The sequence below is a fragment of the Acyrthosiphon pisum genome, chromosome X, assembly GCF_005508785.2.
Source record: "Acyrthosiphon pisum isolate AL4f chromosome X, pea_aphid_22Mar2018_4r6ur, whole genome shotgun sequence".
NCBI lineage: Eukaryota > Metazoa > Arthropoda > Insecta > Hemiptera > Aphididae > Acyrthosiphon > Acyrthosiphon pisum.
Window position 1 is genome coordinate 83437836 of NC_042493.1, and position 15208 is coordinate 83453043.

A 15208-nucleotide genomic window follows, 5' to 3' on the forward strand; every position below is an offset into this window, starting at 1 on the left:
TTAAGCCCTACTATACAGGTGCAAAGTATGTTTAGCTGTTTTTTTTAACCATTCGTTTCTAATTGATATTATGCGAGTTCAAAGAGCAATTGATTTTGGAGGGCTATGAATAATTTTGGGGGCCCCTCCAGTTCCTCCTCTTTATGCTTGTAAATCGATACTCAGAAGTTATTATACGAACGGCTTCACTTTAATACATTTCCTTGTCGCATGTATAATTTATATAGGTAGCGTGTTTTTATTTTATACAGTAAAAATATTTGATTAACTGTTCACAATGGAGTAGGTACCAACCTATCATTAACGAAATGATAGAAAACATATTATTAAATAAAAAATATACAGTCATTCAGAACTATATTATTTTAATAAAACATTACAGACAACTTTTGAATAATTTTTCCAGTTTTGGCCACTTTTAGGTAGGTATAAGCGTATATCTGAGCAAACGATATTATACCCTCGTACTTTAAAAGTTTAACAGTGCTTTGGAATAGTAGGTATTTGTTATTAAATGATTTAAGATTTGATTTTGTTGTACAATTTTACATACTTCTATTCTGAAGGAACTGGAACGATTGACAAACATAAAGTCACTTAATTACAGAATAAAACTTTGTTTTCAAAAAAATACCCAATACACCCATAAATTGTTGCGAATCGTTTCACGTGAAAAATTACCACTCGGGCTACAGTCATAGCAGTTAAGAAACCATATTATATTTTATACACAATACTGTAGACAATATTAATTTATAGTTTTAATTATTTATTATACCTAACCTGCTACACAAATATAAAAAAGAAGCCGTCAAGTAGGTAACAACATTTCTAATGATATAATAATATATTTCTAATATATCTAATAATATATTTTGAGTGTACTGAGTAACTCATTGTAATGAATATGTTAAATTTTAATTAAATGGTTAATAATTATAATTATATACAATAAAAAACGATTCTGATGAAAGACAGTCTAACTTTATGGTAACTAAGGTCTAGCTATACTCTTGACTTGAGTAATTTCTCTTAATACCTCTCCAATTGTTCTCTGATTGAGTTTTACTTGTATAATGACAAAAGATAATATTTTCATAAATTAGAAATGCAATTTACAACATTGAAATAATTTAATTTCACATTATTTTATTATGTAGGAACCATTTAACCAAACACTGGTTATTCTTATTTGGTTGGTTGATGAATAAAGTATAAAACATATTTTGTTAGTTTCGAATAAATTAAATATTTTTATCATAATATCAAAATATAAAATTAAGTATTACAACTATTACAATATAATATATACTAGACAATTATATAGCCGTTTAGAACGATGTAACCATTGCAATAACGGCATTGTAGGTATGTTTAAGAGTATATTAAGAGACTAAATTAAATGTACAAACTAATCTAAATTTTACTGTTGGTCCTACGCATAATAATTATATAATTATTATATCAAAACAATACGTGCCATATATAGTTAAAATGAAAAGCAGGCTTATTATTATTATAATATTTATTATTTGTGTTGTATTTTTACTTTTAATTCTTTTGACTAATTATATCAGGTACCAAGGTACCTATAAAAAAAAAATAGTGTTTGAAAATAATAGGCAACTGAAAAACGTACCTACGGTGTAGTATTATAATACACGTAGGTATGGGATTTTGTGTAGGGTGAAAACTGAAAAGAAATAGGAGATGTTTTAGTAGAAACAACAAAAACATTTGACCGATTCTTTTGTGAAAGAGTAAACCAAGAAACTTATAAGAAAATAAAACATTATTTATTATGTCATAGCAGTATGTGTGAAGCCATTGTGTGAATAATATAACGATATCGTTCAAAAGGTTTTTCATATAAATTCTTTTTTTCTTTTAGAAATTATGCAGATTAAACATGGAACTCGCTTGTTAATGGAATCGATAATGCTATTTTATTTATTTATGCTACTTCAGTATAAAATTAATCATTAATGTGCACGTCGTCGCTGTAAACAGTGTTTTGGAAATTAAATTTAAATGTAATATTAGACATGTAATAACAATATGTTGGATCATGGTTATGATAAATTGTTCGCCACAGTTAATGATTCTGAAATGTTACCGATTGACGTTTGAACGTGAGACGTCGAATATTTGATTGTTGATGATGTTTGCAATTTAATAGACCTTTCTGGATTGTTGGATTGATCGTTGGTCTTATGACTGTTTGGTACATCAGATGTAAATTTCCCATTATCTGACAAAATTCAAACAAGCATACGTATTAAAATAGCGTACCTACTAAACATCATACAGCATTGAACTTTTAATTGGTATATGTTTACTACCTAGTTTATTGAAACGTCATAATAATGGATATGAAATGGCATTTATTGCAAGAATAAAAGAGGAAATAAATACATTTATGCAGTTCTTGGTTATTACGATATCATGACGTATACGACAAACGTTTTAAGTAATTTATCGAAATACACCCATTCTACGTCACAATCAAAATAATTAAGTTTTTAATTTTATATGATCTTTTATTATTTATGAACAATAATTAACTATCCATTTAAATTGTTAATATATACCTAATTGATAATATTATATTGAGCACTTGTGCTAAATGTTTTCTTAACTCGTATTATAAAAACAATTAAAAACAACACTATAGTACACTACATCATACACATACCTACTATATTACATGCTAGAACCTCGATACTAAATATTTAGCAGTTTTAAAATATTATAAAGCCTTAATGATAGTTTAGAATATTAAATTATATATAACAAAGTTATACCTATCGCATGACATTTTTTTTATATTTTTCGTCCCACTTAAGTGGATTGAAAAAGCCCGTTTTAAGGAGTTCGATGTTATAGTAAATAATATCAAGAGTACTTGCATAATAGCCGCGTGACTATATGTGCGTTGTAAATAATATAATTATCGTTTATGGTAGGCAACGCATAACATTATAAAAATGTCATGTAACTTCCACATGCACATGAACATGTAACTAACGCATTTTTACGACAAAATGTTTGGTTTTTGTAAAATTTAGTATATCCCATTGTATCGATTGATAAATTTATTCGATAAAACTTCTAAAAACTGGTTTGAATTCATTATTAGTTCAACTTAAGAACTATTTATTCACTTTCTAAATTTTTAGATTATGAGCGGAAAAATTAATTTATTGATTTTACAGTTCAATGTGTCAAGTTGAAAAAAAATGCTTAGATTTTCAACATTGATAGCAATTTTTGGTAGTAAATTCAATTAAATTCATTCTTTGGAGAGCCATAAGTAAAAATTTCCAATATTAGGTACTCAAAATATTCGTGAAAAAGAAATAATTTAAGGAAAACGGGAATTCGTATGTACACAAAACAAATTTCTCAAAAACGAATCCCCAAAATAGAATATATCATCACGACTATCTATAGATGATAAAAAGTTCACGGTTTGACCCTTTTAGAGCTAAATAGAGATAAACGTTGAAAAAATTATCTTCTAGTAAGTTATTCACATATTCAAAATATGCTTTTATAAGCTTTTAATCTTTAATGTTAGAATTTAAAGAAATCAAATGATCATCAAAAGATTATCTCTTTTTGTTGTAATTCAAAAACGAATAATTAAAAGGTATTTATAGACATTTTATATATTTACGATAAAATATATCCATTTTCCAATAAATATCCATAAAACATTTTTCCACAGTAAAATAGCGAACACCTATTTTACAGCAAAGCGTTTACCTACTTTCCCAATTTTTGTTATAATTTCAGAAAATACATTTTTAAAATTATGAAATATTATGATATTATTATAATTAATTATAGAGGAGGTTAAATGTTGAGAAAAAGCGGGTAAATGGATGTTGCTCTGCTCTACTGTATGTTACAAGTGGGTCAACGTATAATGGATTGTATTAAACTTGAATTAAATGATATATAATATCATTGTATAAGAAAAACCATTCTAAGATGAGATATTTTGTCAGTCTGTATATTTTATATTGGAAAAAATACTGAATCGTCACGATTTTTAATTCGTTTCTATGGTTATAAACAAAGCGTTAGAAATTAAAATCCCGTTTTTAGCGGTTTTCGTAATTTGTCGGTGGTTTTTCCAGTGCCATTAAATAACTATTGAGAAAATCTAAAAATGACTTCTTTAAATTACCATCTATAGGTCCAATTTTCTAAAAGATAAGATACTATATGTTGAAATTGAAGCACTCCTTCCTATAGAAATAAAAAAAAAATAATTAACACCATTGTAAAACTACAAGTTTTCTCGCTTTGCTCAGAATCTAAAATTAAAAAATTGTAGAACTTTATTCCTAGTACCTATACATGTTGAAAAATTTGAGAACCATAATATGTTTAGTTACGATACCTAATGTCCGTTAGCCAAGTTACAATAAAGTCGATTATGATTTATATAAAAACGTTGAGATTTTTCAATAGTCTACTTCAAAAAGTATTTTTGAAAGGCATAAAATATTATCATATTCGTTAGCAGTATACATATTAAACTTTTATATAATTTGATTTATATGTATGTTACATTGGTATCATTATAGTTATTTTTGGAGAAAATAATTTGAATGATACAGATGAATATATTTTTTTTCAGTCTAAATAGTTATCTGAGCATATAATATAGGGTAGGTATGTGTTTTTATTATAGGTACGCTAGACTGCCAACAACTTTATTTTATGTGCAATATTATATCGCTAAGAATTTGAGCATCAGAGACAGTAAATATCAAACGAAAATTACATAAAATAAACACTGTACATTTTACAGCATTTTTATTTCTCTTGTTTTTTACCTGTATATTCGTTATCAGCGCTATTAGCAAAAATGTATTCATCACCAGCCCTTTGTAAGGCCATAACCAACTTTTCAGCGTTGGGCGTTTGAGTGTTATTAGCAGCGTGTGGGTTCCAGATAAAAACATAATACGCAGACAACATGGTCGCCACAGTAGACACGGACATTAAATATGCAATGACGGTCAATATTCGAATAATTTTGATCTGTGGAAAAATTTAAAAAATATATGTGATCATGATTAATATACTTAGGTAAAACAATGACCAGATAATAATATGGAATACGTATGTAAAATATTTTGATAATGTGCTGTTTTATTATAAGCAGTCAATTAATTGTCAATAGGTGCCCATCAAATATAATGCATTTTAATTTAAAACTGTCATTTATAAAACGTCATTGTTTTAGATTATTTACATTACATTTTTGGAACGCATTTAAAAATTGAATGTTGTAATTTATAATAAACATAAATACACATATTTTTATCGTTTTCAACCTTTTTACTTCTTGAGACGTTTTGAAAAAAAACTTTAAAATAAAACCAAAAAATGTATTTGCAACAAATAAATCTTTCATTTCGTGTTATATTTACCAATCTATTGGCGCATTTATTTATAATGTATAATAATTGTATAGGTACATACTTTTTTTTCTTTTTTCTGTGCCAACATTCTTTGTTTTGTCACTTCTTCCTGCATCGCTATATCGTCACCTTGATCGTTATTCATTATTACTGTGTTGAGTTAATTCACAATAAATATCAATAAAACCAATTTAGTTCAATCCAGTACACAAATCGATGTGGTGATGTGTAATTATTTACAGTACACAATAAATATTGAAAAACTGAGAAACAGAATATTGTTTATTAAAAACTATCGATACACAATCGAGAATAAACCTCGTTGACCATTGCCAAGTCTCGACTATCAAATAAGGGTTTTAAAAAAAAAGTAATAGCCACTGTCCGTCTATTATGGGATTTAAGGCGCATGACCCTTATATAATAGTTGAAGCCATTATTAGTAAGCTAGTTAATTCAATCATAGCGGATTGTCTACCTACAGCGGGCGAATAACTTAGTCACGACTCTACCAACATAAATGTTATATTAAATTATAACCTTCTATGAAATAAAAATAAAAAACAGCATGCATAGTATATTACATAAAATATTAATCAATGAAAAAGTATACATTTATTAGATTATAAAAATGTACCTATGCTACAAAATAAAATAAAATTTCAAAAACAAAAAAATGTAGTTACACTTAAGTGGTATACGACTTAATAAGTTTTTCTCAGTTTTATATTGTTTAGTTTTAATAAATATTTACTAAAAATAATTCATACATTTATGTTAAAAGTAAATTATCTTTAATTAGGCTCCGTGAGATCTCTATTCATTAAGTTGATGCAAAATAAAAAGAAACAATGCAATTTATTTATTTCTCAAATCTTAAGAAAAAACTATTACATATTTTTATTCGAATACTATATTATTATTATGTAAAGACTAGACTCAATATATAGTTTTAAGATCAACAGTATTTACCCCTATGTATGTTATATTCCATTCAGAGTTTAAAAATCAATAAGTCATGTAATCATAATATTATGGTTTTATTTTTAATATTTTATTTTTTTGATTTAATTAAAAAAAAATTAATTAAATAAAATACATACCTACTTAATCAACAATAATATTTTGTTAAATTGTATTAATACTTTCCACGAAAATAATGTATTATTTAATTATATTTACCTAGCTATATCGTTTATATTTTATTAGTTTACACGTTGAAGGGTTATACAGGTATGGTTACTTCTTGATATTAATGCCACTATTATTATACACAACACCAATATTACAGTAATTGGACACTTAAAGTTTTATTTATTTTGTTAGTAATTTGGTTTTTAAAAATTTCCACATCAGTGTGTTTTAAATGACACAATAATTTTGACTAATCTTCGTCTTCTTAAAATACAAATAGACTGTAAAACTTTTAGAAAAATGTACATTTTAATAATTCAGAATGTGATATGGGCATTCGGCACCGTATTTATTTCTGTTTTGATTAAGACCGTGGATTTATATTTTTATAAGCAAAAAGTGTTAAATTAAATTAAATTCACTATGTTTAACAATCTACGTTTAAATTTTTTAGATTTTGGTTGGAACAGTTAATGTATTTATTATACATTTATGCGTGTGTGTGTTTTTTTAATATACCAATACATACATAAATACAAGATTTATAATTTAAAAAAGCGGGTTAGTGGGTGACGCTCTGCTATACCGTCGGTTACAAGTAGGTTGCTGTAATGGATGGTGTCAAATTTGAATTTAATTATATAAATCATGGTATACGAAAAACGATTCTGAGCAGAGACGGTTTGTCAGCCTAGGATATTTTATATTATATTTATATTGTTGTTATTAATACGATAACCGTCGAGTTGAAATAATATTATTTGCATATTATTATCTCATATTTTGTACATAATGATATAGTTTAGAAGTATCAAGTACACACAAATAATATTTTTAAATTACAAGAAAATAACTGAAATCGTTATTATTGGTTATTCAATATGCATCTTCGTGCAAATTTTAACTTAAAATAACTATAAAAAAAAAACTGTAAATACCCTATAAGTTCTTCATTCTTACAATAGCAATTAAAAAATATTAAAGTTACATATTTTTTTTATAAGCATTTAAAATTCAAATTTTGACAAAATCTCGAATACATGAAAATTATTTTTTAGTTCAAAACGTATAAAATGTTCTTTTTGTATAGCTAATGTTTTAAAATTTAAAACAAGGTTTTTCATGAGTAGTTAATTATATTGTAACCAAATAATAAAAAAATGTATAAACAGGGGTTTTTATATACATTTTTAGTTGAAATTTCGACGAAATTAGATATTTAAACATAGAATAATGATTTGAGTTATTTTTGTTGTAATTTAAAAATATTTGAAGAATATTAGGTATTATGTTGTATACACACAACGACATTTTCAAGCCCAATTTTTTTTGGAAAAACTTAATTCTACCAACGTATTACTAATGTCTAATAATATTATTGTAACACAATTTACTTAAATAAGTAACAACAATATTATATAAAATATACTTAGTAATATTATAGGCTAACTAAGCTCAGAATCGTTTTTCGTATACAATGATTATTGAATTCAAATTTAACACATCAATTACAGTGTCTCTCTAGACACCTACAATATGGAAGAGTATGATATCTGCTTGTTTAAATATTATATTTTCAACAAGTCATTTACCAATATTATTTTTTTAAGTACTGCAATGGCTCAATTTCGTAAAAATGTCAATTTTAAAATTTAGTGTCAAGTATAGATTTCAAGTTGTAGACGTATAGCTGGATGATTTTTCCAAGTACCTACTGGTAATATTTACAAAAATATATTTATGAATTTTAAATCAAATTATTTTCAACATATACATATACAAACATAATATACACATAATTCGAATAACTCTGTAAAACTTAAATTATATATAGTATTTAACAGTAGGTAGTTTAAAGTAACTGTTAAAACGTTTATTAATAATAAGTTTTTTTTTAATTTATACTATTTACTGTTTAAAGAAACGTATTGGGAATTAGGATGTGTCGTGTATCAAATGTAAGAACAGTGAAAATTATGTAAATGTATAAACAATTCTCAATAATATTATATTCTTTAATATTCTTTTAAATCGATTGTATAAAATTTTATGGTATGAAATGTAAAAAATAATATATTATAAAATTCTGTTACTAATATTGCTAATGAGTAATTACTATAATGGAAAAAATAAAAATATAATTATTAAAAATTGGAATGTAATTAATAATTATGACATGGTTTTTAGATACATATTATATTGTAATTTTTAAAAACTATTGTAATATGGTCACCAGTCACCACTGATTGCAAACTAGGAATATGTCCACCAAATTTTTGTGTGATTCGCATAGATAATAAAGACATGGATAAAAAATATATTCTTTACATTTTTACCAAAACAATGAAATGTTTGTAGTTCTTGTCTCTGTGAGTCTTATTAAAAACCAGAATTATGATATCTCTATTATTTCAGGAGATATCGCAATGGGCAAATTTTCACGGATAACGTGATGAATGATAAGACCGTATACCAAGAATCAATAACCAGTGCTACATTATGTAACCATGATGATAAATTGTAAAATGTTATTTTTATATTTAATAGCTGATATTCAGCTGCTGCAGGTGGGAATGGGGATTAGATAGGAAGGTCCAAATGTCCGATTCGTATGACCATTGTACTTATTAGTTATTATCTATTATGACCGTTATGGGTATCGTTAAATTGACATTTAATTTCATTTTGACTTCTGGTTTTTACTGTTAATTTCCCAGTAGCAGTAAATTGAACGAATATTTAAACACAAATAAGTCAGTAACGGATTACTCAAATTAAATACTGTAAACGTTAAATCAATTTTTATCAACATGTTTATAAATTGGCTATTTGAATTTTTTGTTTTTTGTACAAAAAAATAAAAATAAAAAAGTGTATATTATACGTATAGTGCAAGAGTCTATTGAATATTAAAAAAAAAAAAAAAAATGAAAAAATATTGATTAGAATACAAGTTATTTAATTTGTCAAAACTTCGTGGGACACCCTGTATAATAATATATTATTATATAATAACTATGTATATTTAATAACTATATAATATTGTAATATCACAATATCAGTAATATCTATATACTGTATACTGTCGCGACGTTCGATTATTTTAGGATCGCGCACACATGCTCATGACGGCTGAGAACGGACGAGCTCAAGTTTTTACGACCGTGGTTCGTACACGTTGCCTGTTATTGTTTTCTTTTTTTAAATACTTTTTTCAGTACGCGTCTCTCCCTAATCTCGTTGTTGTTGTGCAAATTGTTCATTATAAAATAGAAATGAGTGTTTCTATCATTGCTGATTCGGCTGTTGCCGATAGTAATTATAATTTAAAATAGCCACATTTACAACAGTTTTTTGAACAACAAAGGAATATTAAGGATAAGAATATTGAATTTAAATGTTTATTATGTGAGCCTAAACGTAAGACATTATCCACTTCAAGTACATCGTATTCAAACTTGAGAGCACATATTAAGGTAAACTTAAACTTGGAATAATTATATTTAATTATTTTTAATAAATCATTTTTTTTCTTCTACCTACTGGCATGGTTGTATGGTTATTATATTTTGTCCAATAAAAGTATACATTTGCCGATTATTATTTGAAAAAAATTAATAACACCTACTTGAAAAATGAATAAATAATTACCTGCTTAATTGCAAATTACTTACTATGACTATAGCCTAAGCTATTTAGCTATTACAATAAAATACATAATATATAATATTTAATATAATATAATTACATATAATATTTATTATTTTTGTTAATGGTTAGATCAGACAAATGAATAATTAATAATTATAGATTATATATTTATACTTGTCATTGTTTGATTTTTTTTAGAGTACACATAAATCTATGTTAGATAAGTTTAATGATGTCGTTAAAAAAAATCATTTAGGTAATGAAGATAACCCAAGTACATTGAAGCAATTAAATCTACATGAATTTAAAAAACCTAAAATTAAGTTGTCTCAAGCTACTTTTGATAGAGCCAACATGGAATTAATAATTAATACGGTGTCCCCTTTTTCGTTCATTGAGCATTCTGCATTCCTCAAATATTCTAATACCGTGGCACAAATGGTACCAGTATCTTTTAATTAACCACAATCTATTCAAACTATTCACAAGTCATTGTTACTTACATACTTCTAACGCTTGTAATTTATTTTATTTCATAATTTGGTAGATCTTATATGGGCTTTACTGCACACTGGATTGATCCATTTACCTTTGAACGCAAGTCGAATGCAATTGCTTGTAGGCGTATAATTGGTCACCATACATATGATATTCTAACTTGTATTGAATGAATACAAAATAAATACAAAAGTAACTTATATGGTTACAGATAATGCATCAGACTTTGCTAAGGCATTCAGGTATGATAAATATTTATTATTAAGAGAAAATAATCAGCTAACTATTTGTATTATTTGGTATTTTAATTTTAAACAAATAGTGAGCTGACAATCATCTTCTAAATATTGTATTGTAAAACAATTATTGTTTTACTCATACTTAAAGTAGTATTTTTTTTTTTTTGCATACCTACTTACTTATATCATAATTACAATTAACATTTTCTTATTAGACTTTACAGCACTACTGAAGATGAAATAGAAACTCCAGAAAATGATTCACTTATACATTCAATGGATATTTTTGAAATTTTAAGTGAAAGGGAAGAAAGACATTTTAGGCTGCCTAAATAACTGCGCTGTGCTTCTCATACATTCAATTTGCTGGCTACGAATGATGTGAATAAATTACAAATTAAAGATGGACCATCAAAACATTAAGCAGAAAGGCTTTTGGAAAGTGTAGTGCACTTTTCAAAAAACAAAAAATGAGTACATTGGTGGCAGATAAAATTAAAAATCATTTAGGTCGATATTTAATCATGCCAAATGATACACGGTATTTAAAAAATTAAATGACTATCATAATATTCATCTATATAACTAATAATTCATATATTTATTTTGAATGTGCTTATTATTTATTCTTATTGTTTTTGTAGTTGGAATGCTTTGTATGACTCTTTGAGTTTTATTGTAAGCCACTTTGATGAAGTAGAGAATATTTGAATCGATATCCAGTTGCCTTGCCTAAGAAAACCACACGAAACTGATTTTTTGACCGAATATTACAAAGTAACTTTTAATTATAATATAAATGTTGATAATATTATTAACACTTAGACCAGTAATAATTTAACTAATAGACAATTTCAATAGGGGTTTTGATAAATAAACTATTATATTTTTATCTTTAATTTTTCTAGGTTATGAAATCTATTGCAAAAGCTTTAGATATACTGCAAGGAGAAAAATATATTTCTATTGGTTATCTTTTCCCAACATTAACAGTTGTAAAACAATCTTTAAATCAACTCTTATAGTACGGAAATCTAAAATGTTGCAAGCCATTAATTGAAGTGCTGATCAGAGGATTAAAAAAACGGTGATTAATGATTTTTGAATATTAAGAAACTAAAAAATTTTAAATATAGTTTATTAAATATTTATTTATAGGTTTGATACAAATTTTGAATTTTCAGACATGAAATTAGCTGCAATTTTAGAACCAACGTTTAAGTGGAATTGGGCTGAAGTAGAAATGCTCAATGAGCTAAAAGATTGTTTAAAAGCAAGATTGTCTGAGCTAATCACAGAGAACACTGAAAGTATTTTGAATGATGAAACCAATGAAGTCACTGTCAAATATGATGATTTTTTACATTTCGATGCTATAGAAAATCCAGAAACAGATAAATTTCAAAATTTATTTAATGAATATTCAAACTCTTCTCCTACACTACCATTAACAACATTTTCTGAAGAAATAAAAAAATTATATATTAAGTTTAATACAAGTATTCCCTCTAGTGTTCACGTCGAGAGACTTTTTAGTGCAGGAGGCCAATTATTTGATGAAAGGCGTGGGTCTATGTCTGATGTAAATTTTGAAATGTCACTTTTGTTAAAATTTAACAAATATTTTTAATAAAACTATATACTAGATTATAGTCATATAGATTATATTATGTATTATTATTTAATATTAATATTTTAAGTTGTCATACTGTATGTATATTTTTTATTTTGTTTCACGCTTTATGTTCTAATAACTGATAAGTGATATACAAATTAATTGGAATTATTTCTTACCTAATTAGAACATTTCGATCAAATATTACTAGGTGTTTAATTCAATTTTTCAGTTTTAATCAATTATTTAAGTTAGATAACTTATTATTTACATTTAAACAAAAAGGTTTTTTTATCTATAAAAAAACTAACTTCTAACTTCTACTCTAACTTAAGTTACTATTTTCACCAAACTAACTTCTAACTAACTAAGTTAGAAATTTGGATAATTTCAGAAACTAACTTATATTCTAACTTAGTTAGTTTTTTTATTAAAGTAATTTAACTTCAACTAGTTGATAAAAATGACTAACTTGCCCAGCCATGGTGGCACCTCACTCTTAGAAAGACCATATTTGAATAGGTCAACGACCTCCTTGTCCACACAGTATTATTACGCAGAATATCACTTTATCACCTTACCCTTTTCTTTTTCTATAATTGTTACTTTTCCTCTCCCATTTACCATTTTCGTATAACTATTTTACTACAGTAGATTTCCGTGCAATTTTTTTGAATTTAATTAAATATTAGGGTTGCATTCCAGGGACTGGAACCGAACCTATAAGAACCGGTTCTGGAATCAGAACTGGAACCGAAACCTTTATTTTAACATATAAAGTACCGAAATCAAACTGGAATTTTTAAATTAAATAGGTTCTTTTAGGTTCTAAAATAATTTTATTTTTCATAATTTAATGGTATTACTGTTTTGTTATTACTCAATTTGTTATAAGTGATACTCAAATACTAAATGTATTTTTTAAGTGTAGTACCAAAATGTCAAATGTTTATACAAAATATGTCAATATAAATACTTAAGCAACTGACTCCGTTATTCACACCGATATGCTGTATATAATAATAAAAATAATATTACTTATGTCACCTAGACGGTGACGAGCTGTTTGTATTTACGAGTATTATTGTATGATTCGACTGAAGATCAAAGTGGATACGTGGTGGAATTATTGAAATATAGAGAAAAGTGGAATTATAAAATCTCATAATAATAAAATATATGACTAACATTTGGTTTCATCATAAAGACATAAAGTGGCGTTTTATTTAATTTAATAATGTTATTTATACCTATAACTCACATATGAACCATATCCGTATTGCATTATTTATTTTACGAGAGTACCTACGTAGTTTAGTTTTAATTCATAACAAGTTTTGATGACGTAGATGTTATAATAATACATTATTTTTGTTTTGAGTAAATTCTCATTAAACTAATAATACCATACAGCACAGTTATCGAGCGTATATTATGCATAATATGCATAAAAACGTTTAAATGGGATTTTTTCAAGTTCATTTTCACTTGTTCTTTTAAGAACTATAAAATGTGTGGGTACCTAAATTTAAAAACAAATTATTTGTTCTAAGGATATAAATAATGAGAATACATTTTTTTTACCAAAAATAGGTTGACTGTTAAACTTAAGATACAATAAAAGTATAATAATTAAATGAATAAGATAACCAAATCGTATTCCTACATAGTCACAAAAAAAGTAAAAAGATAATAATAGTACTTATGTCAATAACATTCATAAATTGTGCTATTATTAGCAAGATTCATGAAATAATCAATGTCTAATAGCTTAAATAATATTTATAAGAACGCAGCACTTGGAGCAAAAAACAATTTTCTCTTATATTTATCTGATCTATAGAAGGCGTACCTTAGTATCTAATTAATTTTATCTCAACAGGGTTGACTGTAAGATTATATATTTTATATTCTGCATAGGATCAGAGAATTTATTTTTTATAGATTAAACGAGTAACCAGTGAGGATATATTGTGTTGTCTTTATAGAATAGTCTTAAAAGCAGAAAAAAGTTTATTAATGAATATTTAATTAAATTAAATATTCTATTTGCAATTTTTACTAGATGACAGCAATACGACAATATAGCTTTACATTTTTTAAATATAGAATCTGATAATATTAGGCTGATTTTTAAAATAATTTTAACTGTTAGAGAATATATTATATATTATGGTAATATAACAAATATTATTAACCTAAAACGAATAGGCAATATTTTTGTAGTCCTAGACACAATTATTTGATGTTTTTTTATGACATCTTAAGTATGCCACCTATTTTATTTTACAACATTTATTTATTTTTAGGTAATTTTAATTGACTTAAATTAAAATTCTTTTTTTGAAAACTGAAACACAATTTAAGTGTATTTATGTATTATACGTTGATAATATTTAAATCAACTACATTTGTTGGTAATAAGTGATAACTATTATAATGTGATGTTTATAAATTATCGACAGAAATTATGAATGTATATCTGTATAGGTAGTAACCTAGTGATTTTATGTATATTTATTGATAATAAATAAATTAGATATTCATAGGTATAACAATGTAACAAGTGTTTAGGTTAAAATAAAGATTTCAAAAGTTCAAGAATCCAGCAACTTTTAAAATCAAACATT

General features: G+C 25.6%; 1 protein-coding gene across 1 annotated transcript; it reads right to left on the bottom strand.

Annotated features, from left to right (window-relative positions):
• Positions 1–1114: 1114 nt before the first annotated feature.
• LOC100163486 lies at positions 1115–5896 on the bottom strand. Its single transcript, XM_001949362.5, has 3 exons — positions 5503–5896; positions 4851–5058; positions 1115–2251 (listed from the first exon to the last, which is right to left on the bottom strand). The coding sequence occupies exons 1-3, from the start codon at positions 5584–5586 to the stop codon at positions 2073–2075; spliced, it is 471 nt and encodes a 156-aa protein (XP_001949397.1). The 5' UTR covers positions 5587–5896; the 3' UTR covers positions 1115–2072.
• Positions 5897–15208: the final 9312 nt, after the last annotated feature.